The sequence below is a fragment of the Cucurbita pepo genome, chromosome LG17, assembly GCF_002806865.2.
Source record: "Cucurbita pepo subsp. pepo cultivar mu-cu-16 chromosome LG17, ASM280686v2, whole genome shotgun sequence".
Classification (NCBI taxonomy): Eukaryota; Viridiplantae; Streptophyta; class Magnoliopsida; order Cucurbitales; family Cucurbitaceae; genus Cucurbita; species Cucurbita pepo.
The window spans coordinates 1856990-1874525 of record NC_036654.1 but is presented as its reverse complement, the minus strand read 5'-3'; the positions used below and the strand labels follow the sequence as shown (position 1 = coordinate 1874525).

Below are 17536 nucleotides of genomic sequence, written 5' to 3'. Positions count from 1 at the left end.
TTTTTCTCCCTTTCTTCTACTGACCAATGACAATCATAAAAGCCTTACATGAGATTCTCACCCATTTTTTCAAAAGAAAAGGACCCAAACCCTTCACTCTTTAATTTTGAAGAACAAATGAACAAATGAACGAAACGTTTTTTGTAAGGGTGTGAAAACCTCTCCCTAGTAGACGCGTTTTAAGAACGAAGCTCCAAAGGGAAAACTCAAAGAGGACAATAGTTGTCAGCGATGGGCTTGAGCTGTTACAAATGGTATCAGAGTCAAACACCGGGCGGTGTGCCAATGAGGATGCTGAGTCCTAAAGGGATAGATTTTGAGGTCCCACATCGATTAGAGAGAGGAATGAGTGTTAGTGAGAACGCTGGCCCTGAAGGGGGAGTGAATTATGAGATCCCACATTGATTGGAGAGGAGAACGAGTATCAGCGAGGACGCTGGGCCTCAAAGGGAGGTGGATTGTGAGATATCACATCGGTTGGACACGAGAACGAAATATTCTTTATAAGCGTGTAGAAACCTCTCCTCTCCTTAGCAGACACGTTTTAAAAACCTTGAGGGGAAGCTCAAAAGGGAAAATTGAGAAAAATATATGTTAGCAATGGACTTGAGTTGTTACAAATAGTATCAGAGCCAGACACCGGGCGGTGTGCCAGCGAGGATGTTGAGTCCTAAAGGGGGTAGATTGTGAGGTCCCACCTCGATTGGAGATAGGAACGAGTACCAACGAGAACGCTAGCCCTGAAGAGGGAGTGAATTGTGAGATCCCACATCGATTGGAGAGGGGAACGAGTATCAGCGAGGACACTAGGCCTCAAAGGGGAACAGGGGAACAAAACATTCTTTACGAGGGTGTAGAACCCTCTCCATCTCTCCCTAACATACACGTTTTAAAAACCTTGAAGGGAAGTCCAAAACGAAGACAATATCTGCTAGTGGTGGGTTTGGACCGTTACAAAAAGTGTTAGTATGAGTAGAAAATGCATAACACGAGTAGGGGCCACGAGCAATAACAAGAATATTTAGGGTCACTTTTCTTAATAGAAAAGGCTCCAAAATAGGAAGAATTCAAAAGGGAACCACCAAAAACCCTAAAAAGAAAGAAAGAAAGAAAGAAAGAAAGAACCACAAGAGAGAAGGGCATTGTGAGACCCTCAAATTCCAAAGCAAAAACAAAAGATAAAGAAAAGATGATGAGAAGAAACCTTGAATTTCACTCAAACAAAACCCTTCAATCACCTTTTCATCTCTTATTTCTTCTTCTATTTTGGTGTTCCATCTCCCATGGCTTCCCAATTAGAGCCCATCTCTTCATTTATGCAGGCTGTTCCAATGAAAAATACCAACCCAATTCCCAGTTTGAATCAAATTTCAAAGCTTTGATATCATCAATGCTCTCCTCATCTTCCCAACTCACATACAATGCCTATGCAATTGGAAATGACTCCTCAATTTTGGGTGAAGGAGCAATTTTTGGAGTGTATCAATGTAGAGGGGACTTGGGTTTAGCTGATTGTTCAAAGTGTATTCAAAGTGGAGTCAACCAAGTTCACTTGATATGCCCTAAGTCCTATGGGGCATCCCTACAATTGGAGGGTTGTTATGTGAGATATGAGCACTTTGATTTCTTGGGCAAGTTGGATACAAGTGTGAGATACAAGAAGTGTAGTCAAAGCTCGAGCACCGACGTCGAGTTCTTTCGGAGGCGAGACGACGTGCTCGCTGATATGCAAGCCGGGGCAGGGTCCGGGAACGGGTTTAGGGTTAGTAGTTCAGGGTTGGTTCAGGGTTTTGCTCAATGTTTGGGGGATTTGAGTTCACAAGATTGTTCATCATGTCTTGGTGATGTTGTTGGGAAGTTGAAGAGCTTATGTGGTTCAGCTGTTGCTGTTGATGTCTTCTTGGGACAGTGTTATGCTCGCTATTGGGCCTCTGGCTTCTACCCTAATTCTTCTGGTAAGTAAAAACCAAAATAACCCTAATTCTTCCTCTCCTTTTTCCCCGTTTTCTCGAAAGTGCTCTCGAACTATTGATCACGTTTAAGTTGTAGCGTTAACGGTTTCACGGACTAGATAAATTACCGACCCGTTACATAATATAAGGTTTTGTGAACCCTATTGCTATCCTCGAGTTTTTTTTTTATCACGACCTGTTTCCTTGTACAATCAAAATTAGGTATCCTTGTAGGGTTAACGGTCTTAGAGACTAGATAAATTACCGACCCGTTACATAATATAAGATTTTGTGAACCCTATTACTACCCTCGAGTTTTTTTTTTTTTTTTTTTTTACGACCTGCTTCCTTGTACAATCAAAATTAGGTATCCCTCCGAGCTAAACATACTCAAAACCCTAATTCCGATTCTAGTTTTTAGTGTTCTACGAAGCTTTGTTCGTTTCATTTCATGTCTTGTCCAAGAAAACGAGAACGTTCTTCAAATTTTACGAGTAAAGGGTCAACAAGAAGTAAATTCCTTTAAAAAAGTAAAGCCTTTAGGGTATTCTTCCCACTTTAATTTGCTTTCTTTTTAAGCATTTTTTCCCCATTTGCTAGCAATTGTGATTTGAAAAAGTGTGTTGCACTATTGGAATTATAAATCATTAGATGAAGAACATGCCACTTTATGAATGGTTGCTTAATCATTCACCCAAATTTGTTCCAATGTTCTTCATCTTTTGCCGCCAAAAAGCTCCCACTTACAACCAAAAACAAAAAGATGGGTCCAAAATAAGTGAATCAAAATAAAAGTTGGAATTATTCTTTTGTGAATTCTCATTGAATTCTCTTTTGGTTTGTTCTTCAATTCAGTTTCTTCGAGCGACGACCAAGCAGGGAAGACCGTTGCGATCATCGTCGGGGTCGTCGCCGCCCTCGCCATCCTTGTTGTTCTCCTCTCAGTTTGTAGAAGAGCAATGGGTAAATAAAAATCAGAACTTTTTGTGTTTGTAGTTCATGTGAAGTTCAAAATAATTATGGGTGTTAGATATCTTTTAGCTTTAATGGAAATATAATGGAGAATGTAATGGAGAATATAATGGAGAGAGATGGAATTTGGCCACAAAAAGTATTCTTGTGATGACAATCTTATCTCTTCAACCCATTTGGGATTTTTTTTTTTTTTTTTTTTTTTTTTTTTTTTNTCAATGTTTAAATATTCATATTGTATGATAATTAAATTGATTGAGAGTCACCTAATTCCCTTTTTATTTTCATGTTGGCCAACATAAACCAAACTACCCATTTTGTTTATTTGTTCTTCTTTTTAGTGGAAATGCTTTATATCTCAATTGGATCTAAATATGCAAACTTCTAGATGATTTGATTCAAAATGATATGAAATTTTCGTGATTTTGTTGAAGAACAAGACCTTCGATCTAAAATAGCTAAGAGTCTCGAATTAATGTTGATCAATTATCTCACTATAAAAAAAATCATTTTAAAGATTTGGTCAAATTTGAATGTTTTTAGTATGGAGCAAGATTGTGAGGAAACTTGATTGAAGACTAAGAAAGTCCAATTGAAAGACCATTTCCAAAGGAAGATGTCTGAGATGCTTGTCCCGCAATGCTTATCCACGTTGTGACACACGAATGTGTCACAAGGTAGTAGCTCACTTAAGTCATAGGCCTAAGGGTGATGGAGAACTGACACCGTAGCTCGTACCTCCACTATAGTACATTTTGATTCAATAACCTTTTTGACCTTATATATGTGATTCCTCAAGCAACCTCCCAGATAACAATTCTCTTAAACTTGGAAGGTTTATACAAAACAATGATGAAAAGAAAAAAAAAAACAAATAAAAAATAGAACGAGAGAGAATGACTAAACTTGCAAGTGTGGGTATGTTATACATAAAATGGAGTGAAATATCGTCTTCTATCCTATCTCCATTTTTTTAATTTGGATTGGATAAAATAATCAACACAGAAAATAACCATTGACATCAACCCAACAGCAACCTCTGGATAGATATTCAACAAATAAACTCATCACATACATACATACTTGTCTCCCACCTCGTTCGTTCCAAACGAACAAGAACGAGTATTTTACGGAGAGGCGACAAGAAACTATTTTGACTGAGTCCGCTAGCAACGCTTCATTCCAACGCAATTTTTAACTTCTGTAAACACTCTGCTCAATAGACTCACAGTGCTGGTTAAAAAGCCATTGGTCAAGGACATACCAGAGCCTACAGGAAAGGAGGAAGAGTCACAGAAGCCTGAGCATATGTTTGAGCTTTCAGAATCCGGTTGACTCGACCAATGAAGAATAGGTAGCGTTTTCATCCGAAGCTGAAAATCGATTCTTGACTTCCTTCTCAGGAGCCCGCACGGGATGTAGATTGATTTCTATTCCAGCAATGTCAGACAGTTCCTGCCTTTGGAGTTTTGCATTTTCCAAGTCCCCTTCCCAGCAAGTGTTGGAGACTATTTCAAGTGCTTGCTCAATCTTATCTTCAGGCACAAAATCCCCATTTTGTAGAAGAACAAGGTAAACTTGTTCCGCAGAAGCTTTCCGAATCTGAACTCAAAATAATCATATCAAAATCAGCTGCTAATAGAATTCGTTTAAGCATAATTCAAGGTCGAGAAACAACTGGACTATGGTCGACCATAATGAATTGCCAGCTTAAGAAAGGCTAGAGAAACATAACAAGAACATATTTAAGCTGAGCTTCTTCAAACCTTGGGGTATCGATGGCTAAGGAAAGTGAGAAGATGAACGAACGCTCGAGAATTAACGGGTTCCGAAAGTGAAGTAATATAACCAAGTATAGAAATTCCAGCATATAACTTCGAGAAGTCTTTTGACCCCTTCATCTCAATTTCCAAGGAATCCAAAATGCCATTACAAAAGCTCGATAGGTGAACCTGGAGATTACATTCCATGGTCAATTACCAACAGTGGAGTCAATTGAGATGGATGATGGTGATGACAATATTTAAACAGAAAATTCAATATCCCATAAGATAGAAGAAAGATTTGGACACAAGCATGAAGATTATGAAAGGGAAAATAAGATTAAAGAGATGAAGATAACGGACCTCCATGTTCAATAATATCCTCTTGCTGAAAAGAATCTCGATGGTCTGAAATAGAGAATAGAACATCAATGTTAGGAAGTTTCTAACGGTAGCTAGAAAAAATAGCCAAACTTTGATGGATATCTGAAGGAAGAGTGCCACAAAAGCCAAGAATGCATATAAAGACAATGTGAAGGCAATGCCATAAGCTGAATTGAGGAAATGCACCAAAAATATATAAATAAAACATATACCACAGAAATCGAAAATCAAGGCTTCAAGGTTCTTCATATGATATAATAATCTCAAGTAATCACCACACAACTTTGAGCAATAATTTTGAAGAATGGGACAACAGTAATCACTAAGTTCTTTCACAAGTTGCTTTTTCTTTTCCAAAATTAGAAAAATAAAGGTATCCTTAATCTTACTTCTATTTCAAAAAGTTAAACCTAAGAGACACCCACAAAGAGGTTAAATATATAGAAAGCTTCCAAACATCTTCTCCACCATCAAAGAACAACGGTTTTTATAATGAGTCGAGTAGACCTTGAACAATGCCCATATAACAATTCCATAAAGACTGAGCGAACTAACAACTCCACCAAGTATGATCAAGATGCTCTGACGCTTGCCTACAAAGAATGCATAAGAGAGGATGGGTTTTTTTTTTAGGATAATTGGGAAGGCATTGGCGGTGATCTAGAAAGGATGTTCAAGTAGTTCATTCAAAGGGGTATTCTTGATAGCTTTCTAAATGATACTTTTGTTTGTCTCATCCCTAAGAAAGAGAGGGTCGTGAAGGTTAAGGATTTATACCCATCAGTCTAATCACAAGCATCCATAAGATAATTGTTAATGTTTTGGCAAACAGATTGAAGAGGGTCCTGCCCTCGACAATTTTGAAAACCCCAAAGTGAGCATTGCAGGGAGACAAATCCTTGATCAGACTCTTATAGTAAATGAGGCTATCGAGGAATGCAGAAGCTGTAAATGGAAGGGAATTATTTTTAAGATAGATTTGAGAAGGTTTATGACCACGTGGAACTTTCTCGATAAGGTTCTTGCAAAAAAAAAAAAAAAAAAAACGTTTTGGGTACATCAGAGGTATTGGATTTGGAGTTGGACTAGATCAATCAAGTACTCGATCCTAATTATCGGATGTAGTAGGGGTAAAATAAAAGCCTCCAGAGGTTTTGGGCAAGGTGACCCTTTGTTCCCTTTCCTTTTCTTGTTGGTGGTGGGTGTTCTTAGTAGGATGATTGGCAAAGGAGTAGATGGTGGGATTCTTAAAGGTTTTGATGTTGGAGAGGAGAAGATTTCCCTCTCTCATCTCTCTCATCTCTCTCATCTCCAATTTGAAGACGATAAAATTTTCTTTTGCTCAAGGAAAGAGAAGTCCTTCAATTACCTTTTGTAACATCGAATTCCTATCAAAAGTTAAAATTCTTCGAAAATAACAATAATAATGTGCTTAACTGAACCACAGAACAGATTATCCTCCACAATGAGAAGTCAGCAATTTATTAAAGTTCTTTCGGAGGATAGTAATAGTAAATTACCTTGAAAGTTGGTATAATGACTCTGTCACATTTCTTATACCTTTGAAGGATCCAAAGAAGATCTGTAAATAGCATTCCCTTCCTAGACCTCTTATCCAGATCTCCAATTGCATCTCCTTCAAGATATTCCATCAAAGCAGATATTGATGCCTTGCTCAATGAATCTTGCATACCACCAATAGAGATAACCAACCCAGACATTACAGTTTTACTATAACAACCAAATTGCAGCAGCCGTACAAAATGAGGATATGAAACTGCAGGGACCTATTAGGAAATTGATGGTGCACAACATTAGAAAATAACAAAATCTCATCCCTGATTCAAAAAGAACATGAATCTTCGGGAACAATTTATTAGAACTCACCGCCCATTTCATATTTGGATCATCAGGAATAATTTCTTCTAAGGTATCTCGGAAAGGAATATGTGGAACAAGGATAACCTTGTTGTATAATATCCGTTGAAGAACCATCGCTGCTGCTTCCCTTAACTTGTCCAGCTTCTCTACAGCTTGTTTGCAAATTCCTCCCACTAAACTAGTAGCCATAGATGAATCAAAGAAGGAATTTGTTTGGTCTTTATCAGCCATCTCACAATGGAGTGACTCTTGTTCAGAACCAACCGAGTTTAATTTTTTAGTGAAGCCATTAGAATCTATCGCACAAAGAATATATGTACATTTCTCAAGACCAATCATAGCAGCCTCACGAACCCAAGAACCAACATCGCCTCTGTTATCAACAGAGTAGTCATCAAGAGCTTTAAATAAACTTGCCATTACTTCATCCTTGATCAGATATAACAATGGTAATTCATCGACGTTTGAGAATTCTCTTCCCTGAACTAATGTCTCACATACTGAAACAAGCCCTCTGACAGCATTCACTCGAGCTTCGGCATCCCTATCATCAGGATTATCCTGCAAAGGAGCACAACATTTATAAAGGGAAAGTACATTGTAAAGATGTCTTATCCCATTTTTTAGATGAAAATATAGCTTTTATCACAGCACCTCAATTGCACATGAGCAACAAAGTTTCAGAAGCACGTCTTTCCACCTGTTGGCCAAGAATTCATAAGGCAAAACGCTTAATGCTAGAGCTGATCCTCTTCTGATAGCCACATTGGGATCGCTCAACTGTTCCAAGTATTTTGTAGTTATATTGCCAGACTTGCCGGCGTCTGCAGTGGCTAGATATGCTAGCACAAATGGTTTCAAAGATTTTACAGCCGCATTCTGCAGACCATAATCGAAACTGTTCTCAAAATAATCAAATAATATAAATTAGAAACAAGCAAATTTTTCACTTATTAAACACTAATCACCTGAATCTGAGAATTCGGATGTCTCAAATTCTCATTAAGAGCATCAAGCAACATTCGCTTTGTTTTTTCCAACAATGGCAAATGAGATAAAGAAATACACTCAATGAAACGAGAAACAGCTGCACGCATTATCTCACCACCCTTTCCACGATATAGACGTGCCTTTTCAATAGCAGGAACAATGCCAGCCACACGTTTCTGTATATCTGTAAACCACAGTTACGGATAACCTTTCTTTCAATGTAAAAACACTGTCATTAAGAGAAAGCAGAGTACAAAAGATGCCTAAAAAAACATTGGCCAAGATCAACTAAAGGAGCCACCAAAAAAAAAAAATACAAAAAAGAGCTTCAATTGCTTGTGGTAAAAAGAACAATAAAGTGCATACAAAATCAAAAAAAAAAAAAAAAAAAAAAAAAAAAAAAAAAAAAAAAAAAAAAAAAAAAAAAAAAAAAAANACTCGCAACAACACAGCTTTCCGAGCAGTTGGAAATTATCGTCAATAGTTATGATTTATGAACTTGAAAAACATGAATTGACCAAATATATCTTAAATGGGGGACTATAGATTGAAGATACAATTGGATAAGTTAATTTAGAGCTACTGTTTGCAGTAGAAAAAAATCAAATTTTAGAGGGGAGAGTGGATAGAGTGGCCTAAACATACAGCTATGCATTAAAGTTGAAGTTATAAAGCTTTAATATGAAAGACTCTGCTTAGTAAGAGAAGGGAAAAACTATACGAACCAGAAGAAAGAATATGTCCGCATTGATGTAAAGATAAAACCACTTCACCCACTGCCAAAGTTGCACCATGGCGCATGCACAAGTCAGATGAGAGAGTGCAAGGAATTAACTTCTCTACAGCATAGCTTGCAAAATATTCAGGATCATATTTTACAAGGGCAGAAAGAGCATCTGCAGCAAGTTCTCTCAAGCCTTTATCCTGAAACATGCAAACAATGAGCAATAAGCCATTAAAACAACCCCAAAAAAAGGGAAAACACGTTACAAGGTGTGCTGCTTAAGAGAAATTGAACTTCTCATTATATGAGTAACAACCGCAAAGACAATGTTGACAAAAACAACTGTACTCCATTCTTATCAACCACGAGGGTTGAACTGAGTGTGACATATGCCTCAATTATAAAGCTTACAAGTGCAAATACATTGAAAATTAAATTAAACATGAGTTCACTGAAAAAATCAATTATGTAGATAAATATGGTCCCAACTTCAGACCATCAACAAAATCAGGAATGAGCAGAAGTATTATAACTAGGAAGGTAACAACCAAAACAGAATTTGTCTTCTTAAAAAAAATCTCTTCTTAATCCATCAACTTTCAACTACTTGTATTTGTCATCTTAATTCAAATCTCCACGGCCATAAGAAGATTGTCTCCGAAATTTGCACAAGCACATGATATTATAATCAACATCAATCATGTAACGCCAAATACAATTCTTGAACAATGGCATTTAAAGAAATTAGACATTTTTTTAATTCTAGTGTTCTTTTACCAGATTCTAACTACCATAACAGAACAGGAGGTCAAAATTCCAATTCTATAAATTGTCGTGTGGCAAAGCTACAAACTAATATAAGGATCATAATGCACTAAAAGTCTAAGAAAACATAATCTTTATGAAGCACAAGTCGACCCGTACTAAAAAAGATTTACAAAGAGAAGCATCCGTAATATGACGGTGGATTCAAGTAATACCAGAGATGCAACAGAATCCACTTCAACTTAAAATTTACAGAAATGTCAGTTCGTTTGTTTTGATGGATAAGAAACTGAAATTTGATTAAAATTTGAAAAAGAAAAAGGGTATGTTGGAACAATTAAGGAATACCCAATGACATATTTTGTTGCACAGCAGTTCATCAATAAATGGAAGAAGAAACCCCTCGTATTGACTTATACACACAGCAACTTTCAGGTATGAAGTTACTCGAGACGCAAGTGAAAAATAGTCAGCAGTATTCACTATATCAATGCCATGTGGATAATTCCCTTGTCTTCCAACATTTTCCTGAAAAGCTGCTGCGGCTGCTCTTCTACAGTTAACCTAAGCAACACATTTTAAACCACTGACAATTAGAAAATAAAATAGAAACAATAAATTCAACAGGTACCTGTAGTTGTAAAAAATTAAATTAATATGACACCTCACGATCATAACAAGCGACTGTTAGGAGATGTGGAGCAAGTTGTTTCAAAATCTCTCTCATGTCTGTGTGATGATAAGCACGGCCAAATGCCCAACAAACATATGCAGCAGCATCACGTACATGAGAACCAACACTATGTGGACCTCTTCGAATATCATAATGTAATGCCTGTTAAGAAGTTTAAAACCTCGAATATCATAATGAAATATTTTATAAAGTTCCTTCAGCTCCAAAAATCTTGATTCCTCAAACTGAAGTACGTGAAGAACAGAAATCAATATAGGCGTCATGTTTGTCTGGATATCATATAATTAACACAAGCACTGAGACAGAGCATATAAATAAAAAATTGGGTAATATTATTTATTTAAAAAAAATTAGTTAACCTTGTCTCAAGCTTTTAAACATATATAAGTGTTGGTTAATTCTACGGGCACTGTGCTGAAGGATGTGTGAGACAAGGATAACCTCTGCTGGAGTTTAATGTCTAAAACAGGTTGGTGTGTAAGGAAATGGAGTACATCATCCATACGCTTGGCAGTGTTAAACTTTGTTGTAGAATCTACCGTCTCAACTATAATCAAGGCTCATTTGCAATTGGAGACAAGTCTTCATTTTTATCTTCCTTTGTTTCTAGTACTAGACAGTTTTCTTCTTGTGTCAACAAAGATAGTGAAATTATGTTATTACACTATTAGTTAGGTCATCCAAATTTTTGTATATCTCCAAATTTTTTCCAAACCTTTTTCATAATAAAATTCCTAGAATGTTTAATTGTGAGATTCGTCAAGAGTTATATGATAGGAATAATATTAGGATAGTAAGGGTAAATTAGATATTAGCCCCGGGATTGGTTATAAATAAGTGCTAGGAGGCGATGAAGGTAGACAATTAAATTGGTTTGTGCTCAAGTGAGCTCGTGAAGGACCTTAGAACTACTTGAAGAGTTATTGTACTTCTTATATTTTATTATCTTTCAACACAATTTAAGTTCTATCGTTACTATCAAATGATTTTACTCCAGTATACTCCTCGTGTACCTTTTGTTCCTCTTAGTGAAAGGTCTTCGTTTCTTATCCCAAAATAAAATGAAAAATAAGAGCAAATTGTTGAATAGATAAAATATAACCTTCACAACAATAGGTACAACTTGAGGAAGACTATGCGGTAAGAGCAACCCTCTGCGAGCTAACTCAGCTAGCGCCAAACAACCTCCATGCCATGAACCATCACCCTGAGAAATTACAGCATGTCACAACCACGCCACCTCATTATCTATAAATTAGTCAGATAATAATGAACACATTCAGCTTCAGAAATGATGCACATGCGGTGTACCTCCCCTGGGGAAAATAGTTCCAATATGGATGACAAAACCTCTTCTGAAAGCGCAGATGTAAGACGAGAAGTTACACGACCTAAGCCCTTTGCAGCAGACCATCGAACAACAGTGTCCTGGGATAACATGCAACATTAAGAACTGTAGTAGTATAATGTAAAACCTACATATTTGACCACGATGCAGGCTAGCACAAAACTGTCATGAATTCTATGAATAGGAATTACCCATCATTGACATGATAAAAGCCCAAAAGTCTATTCCTTAAAGTCTCCAAAAATAAGTTGAGGGTAACATCTCAACAGAATAGCACATGTGGTGAATAGATCATGTTCGTTCCTCATACCTCACCCATGATCTGGAGTTTTATGCCTCCTGTCCCAGTTACCAGAATTCGGAAACTCAAAGATAATTGAGACAGAAATTGATATTTAACAAAAAAGCCTAAAATTTATAACTATTACTCATCATCAAACCCCAAAGTTTAAAGACTTATTCATATTTATAACAGTCTTAACACTGCAATAAAATCAAAGCAAATGCAAAGTCCTTATAAATCAACAAGCTTAAGCTTACAGGATATATGAATTATTTTGAGTTGCATCAGAAATGGTTTGAAGCAATTAACTCACAACATGGGAAACAAATGAAGAGATTTAGTATTCCCAAAAATAAGGCTCAAGGTATGTGGTACACTTAAATCATGTTAAATTGTCAATAGAAAAGAGAAGCGAGAGCATCTAGCAAACAATCCAGGATTCCATCAGTTAGCTACTTGACTAAAACCATGCTATCAAGACCTATTCCTTTAGATATACCGTATCTTTCAATCCAGTGAGCAATGTCTCGATAATCTCTTCTATAATTTCAGGAACTTCCATGTCTTCGTCTTCCAAGCTGGTGGAGCTTTGACAGACGTCAGACAGCTCAACAGCATTAATAGGAGTGCATTTATGTGTTCCTACGGACACAGGAGCAGAAATATTGTCACCAAGGGAGCTGGTTCTACTCTGGGTCATATAACATAAGGAACTTGTTAAAGTACTTAAAATTGTCGAGACAGTGAGCTATCAATCAATTAAAGAACCTCCAAAAGGAGAAAGCCATGTGACTCAAGACTGCAAAGAAGTTAATAACAGACGGTAAAATTTAAAACAGAAAAACGTGTAACAGCCTGAACATAATCCAAACAAAAGTAATACTGCATAACATTCATCGGGAGGAGCATTTGTCTGGACTGCAAGAATAGGTGTGCAATGATCAAGTTTTTCCCTACGGTGAAGGGACATTTCTTCTTTCCTTTTTTCTCAATGGGAGAGGGCCTATTGGGATTTAGGGGGAGGTTGGTGTTGCCTAGAACTTCTATCATGTCCTCTTAAAAGAAGAAGATCAAGAGTCAGACTCCCATAAATAAACCTAAATACATAAAGGTTAACCTAACAACCGCACAACCCAAGATTCCCACTTGCTTACATATGAGACCACAATTGATCCCAAACACTAGGTTTTTAGCCCTATGAACTGTTGAACAAGACAGCAACTAAATGAGACCAAGAGCCCTGCCTAAATTAGAAAACGAAATATCAAACCTAAGGAAACGGAAACAATGTCATTCATTCATAAATTGTTTATCTTGCCAACAGAACAAAATTTAGCAATACCCCCCCCCCCCCCCCCCCCCCNAAGGAAAAAGGGGAAAAAGAAAAACATGAAGCTTATAAATCATAACATATCTTCCAAAAAGAGTAGGAGGAATTTAAAAGAGTTTCATTACTGACCACATAATGCCAGGAAGCAGCACGATGAGGCAAGCACGTAAGCCCGATTCGCTGAGTTAATTTCAGCAAGTACTTGCGAAGTAATGGACTCCGAACAGCAGTGTTGGACTTGATTAACGTTGAGGTGTCATTCCAAACTTGAGGTACCACATCAAGCAAAAGTTTTCTATCACCAGTCTGTCTTTGATAAATAAAACATAAGTGGCCTAAATCCTTAGCTATATAATTAGAGACAATTATGAAATTTTAAAACAAAAAACAATCTAGACTACGCAGCCCATCAAAAAAAAAAAAAAAATCTTGACCCCTTTTCCATTCACCATACAAAGCCAGCCCATCAATAGGGGGAAAAATAATCTACATTTATGCAATTCCAATGCCAATTTTTTTTAATTTAAATTAATATTAAAAGAACCTTGGATTGCATTAAAGGATTAATGGAATTAGGAGGATCGAATATTCTATCTTTAAAGAAAAATGCAAAGAGAAATGACCAAACAAATAACAAATCCCAACGAGATAAATAAATAAAATATAAACCTCAACAACATAACAAGAGATTAAAAGAAAAAAAAAAATTTTTAAAAAAATCTGAGAATTACCATCTAAGTCCAAATATAACAAATCTACTTGGGGAAGGAAAAAGCCATTAGCACCTAAATGAGCTTAATTAATATGTACGTTCACTAGATTGGTTACGTGCAGTCAAGCATTTTTAGCCCTCCAACCATAAAAACAAAGAAATTTATTTTCTTGATTATGATCTTTTTCTGTTAATAAAATGCATATTCTGAGTAATATGGACTTGAAACAAAAGAAATGAAAACCTTGAAAATGGAAGCTAATGCTCCTGCAGCACCAAGCAACCGAAAGTGATCCATGATATCATTTGTTGTGGCAGATAAGGCCTCATGCGTCCATTCAATAAAGCTGTCATCCACAAATAAGCTTAGTTAGCATACAGTATTGAGTCTGAACAAAACAAAAGGGAAACACTTCAGCAAATACACACATATAACAAATAAACGAAAATTAGTTGAACTAAGCCCTAGCCTTAGATCCAAATTTTCAGACGCTAAAATATAATCTTGGTTAAAGTCCTCATAATTTATATCTGAAATAACAAGAAAGCGATATATAAATAAAAAGCAAAATGAAACTGGCACCCAATTTCAGGTTATGTGGAGTAAAAAATAAATAGACAAGTTGTAGTATAGGCAGTGTAGCATCTTATTGAGGAAAAAAAAACATGAATTTTGTTTGGTCCGACAATAAATTGAACATGTAAAGGGCGGCTTCCATGAAGAATATGATACTACCCATCTGTAACCTATACAAAAAAAAATAAGAATTTGTACCTGAAATAACAAGAAAGCAGTAAATAAATGAAAATCAAAATGAAACTGGCTCCCAATTTTCAGGTTATCTTGGATCAAAAACTGAATAAAAAAGTTGCAGCATATGTAGTACTACAACTTATGAAAGAAATTGTTTGATCCAATGATAAAATCATGTAAAAGGCAACTTCCATGTAGAATGTGATACTACCCATCTGTAACCTATTCCAACTGGATAACCTGATTCAAAATCAAAATTAAATGTCACAATTTCAGAAATTCATTAAACCTGATAAAAGCCTTAGGCATATCTGGGCGTGTTAAAAGTCTCGCAAGCAACAACCCAGCCATTGTTCGCATAGGCCCCGCACTTGCAAGGTAATCCTTGCAGAAGCTTATAATTCTCAACACCAATGGAGATGGTTCAAATTTAGCTAAACTATTGGTGCTGGATAAGCTTGAATCGACAGTGGAAATATCAAATGGAACCAACACAAGTATTGAAAGCCACAGAAGTATCACACATTGAGCCTCCATCTCTCCAGTACTCTCTTGTCGCAATGTGGTCACCGAGTTTGTATTTTGACACCTCTCCAAGAGAGACACAGCAAGTTCCAAATCAGAAACCTGATGTGGGAAGAACCTGATGACAGCCTTGTATCCACAGACCGTAACTAAAGTATAGATAATGATGCATATTGGCTTTATTGCTTCAAGTACTTCGTTGGAAGCTACATCAAGTTCAGTTGCTTTAGAACAAACTAGAGACATCAAAGGAGAGACTATGATCTCCAAATAGGGCTCTACCAGCTGACCCTGTTCTTGATATTTGTCCATCTGTTTAAGAACACAATTTTCAGAATGTCAGGTGATGTGTATTGCACAAAAATTGAGACTAGTTTCAATTTCAAACGTAACGAAGAAACACTTCAGAAAGAAAACAGGCACTTTTTCAACAGCTTACTTGCCCATAAAAGGAGCCCAGTATACATATCGACTAGAAACTCGATCCATCCTACTATGACTAGCTAGCAGCTGGTTTTAATCAGCATTGCCCAAAAATTGATAGTCCCAAGATAAATCAATGATTTCATTCTCATTTCGACAGATCTCATAATCCTTACACATGGATCGAATCATGAACTTAAAAAGCAGTGTGATCTTTTAATTCTCACGAACTAATTTACTTATATCCGTCAAATACATGCCACCACTTGGAAAATTAAACAATAATTAAACCAGAACTAGAAGCTAAATCACTAAAAGTTCCCGAAACGAAAACTTCGAACCCGTAGATTCAATGTGCGACCCCGACACGAAATGGAAAGAGAGTTCCGGCAAATATTACAATGGATCGGATCTTGTGGACGGACGATAAATCGGAAACGCGTCCATTTGAAGCTATATCATCGAGAATGGATTTGACGAGCTTCCATTCTTGAAGAAAATACTTCTGGATTACCCTCTCCTTCGATTCATGCTCGTCATCGTCGTCGTACGTTACCATTCCGTCAAACTCCTCGTTCTTTGGGGCTGTTTCAGTCGTTGCCGCCATGTTCAGAGCAGTAGAAGCTCGAATTCCCGCCCGCTTCACTGAGCTCTTGGAACAAGATATAAGTTGAACAAATCAAGTGGGGAGCTTCAACGAGGAATATCCGTGTAAAAAATAGGTTATTTAATATTTTAAATTATTTTTTAATTAATTATTTTAAAATAAGTTTTAAAGTCTTTATTTTATTAATCGTTTCAAATTCCACAAATAAATAAAATAAAATGAGAAAATATTATGATTAATGGATATTAGGTTATTTCAAATTTATATGGCAATACATTAAAACTTATTTACCCATTTATACTAAATAAATATTTTTCGAAATTAAATTAAATAATTTTAAACATGCAACAATTTTAGAAAATAAAAAATATATAATTAATGAAATTACTTTACTGAAAGAACTTACTGTCTTTTAGAAAAATAATAACAATTAACAAATAAAAATTATATTATCAACCATTAACATTTTTACTTTTTTACTTACTTACCTAAAGTTTGAAAATAAGAATTTGAATTTTATATGTTTAATAAATAGTCTTTAAAACAAATCAACGAAAAATTAAAATAAACATAAGTAAAAATAAAACAGAAATTTTCTACTTAATTTAAGTGACATTAAGGTTGTCACTGTATATACATATCATGAACATGGAAGGAAGAAATACTCTATTTAACTTTCATAAAATGTCACCTTATCTTAAAACACAGTCATGAATTTATTATGTGTTGGCTGTGTTTTCCTTTAAAAACGACACAACAAAAGACCGAATAAAATAAATAAACGTTTAAATTAAAAACATCATATTTTAGTATAAGTTTAAGAAAATAAATACGACTACCTATGCATGTGTCATGATCTTGAGTTGCGATGTTATCGTCAGCCGTACAAGAATGTCTCGTCTTAACCTGAAATAGAGGTAGCACGTGACTTGAGTATTTTAAGAAATACTCAGCGAGTAACCCCACTACTGAAGTTAAATGCAAGAACATGTGAATGCAACTACATAACCTATCTTTCCTATGCGCTATCATAATAGACAGCTTGGATGTGTATCATATACTTTACACGCAGCTCATATGTATTCTTTCTACTGTTTTATCAATCTATCGTAATCTTGTCTCTTCCTATCCATAATCTAATCGTATTCTTTTATCAGTCGATCGTGACCATATCGTTTTTATCAATTTCTCATATTCATAGCACTTTGATACAAACCCTAACCTTAACGATATATGAACATATCTTACTCCTATCGTTACATTATGTTTAGTACATCCTTCATCATTGAACACATTGTATCGAATAAAACCAGATATTATTAACCATAATATGAACAAATATAGAAATTGAAATTATTGTTTTTCATTTTCATTTTGGAAGCAATTAATAAACATTCCTTGTCCCGTCCACGTGGAATTCTTATTTGTT

The 17536-nt window shown here is 35.9% G+C and overlaps 2 protein-coding genes across 3 annotated transcripts; one reads left to right on the top strand and one right to left on the bottom strand.

Annotated features, from left to right (window-relative positions):
• Nucleotides 1-1087: 1087 nt before the first annotated feature.
• LOC111778245 (cysteine-rich repeat secretory protein 15-like) lies at nucleotides 1088-3117 on the top strand. The gene is made up of 2 exons (XM_023657951.1): nucleotides 1088-1955; nucleotides 2808-3117. The coding sequence occupies exons 1-2, from the start codon at nucleotides 1190-1192 to the stop codon at nucleotides 2921-2923; spliced, it is 882 nt and encodes a 293-aa protein (XP_023513719.1). The 5' UTR covers nucleotides 1088-1189; the 3' UTR covers nucleotides 2924-3117.
• A 682-nt stretch (nucleotides 3118-3799) lies between these two features.
• Nucleotides 3800-16185, bottom strand: LOC111778582 (tubulin-folding cofactor D). 2 transcript variants are annotated; one of them, XM_023658493.1, is made up of 17 exons: nucleotides 15901-16185; nucleotides 14842-15389; nucleotides 14043-14145; nucleotides 13216-13392; nucleotides 12256-12447; nucleotides 11437-11553; nucleotides 11228-11332; nucleotides 10096-10266; nucleotides 9780-9995; nucleotides 8668-8866; nucleotides 7921-8126; nucleotides 7607-7831; nucleotides 6959-7513; nucleotides 6592-6858; nucleotides 5051-5095; nucleotides 4691-4876; nucleotides 3800-4526 (listed from the first exon to the last, which is right to left on the bottom strand). In XM_023658493.1, exons 1-17 carry the CDS (start codon nucleotides 16105-16107, stop codon nucleotides 4245-4247), a joined length of 3801 nt encoding a protein of 1266 aa, XP_023514261.1. In that variant the 5' UTR covers nucleotides 16108-16185; the 3' UTR covers nucleotides 3800-4244. The 2 variants fall into 2 exon arrangements, with proteins under 2 accessions (XP_023514261.1, XP_023514262.1); XM_023658494.1 differs by having other exon boundaries at nucleotides 15842-15914.
• Nucleotides 16186-17536: the final 1351 nt, after the last annotated feature.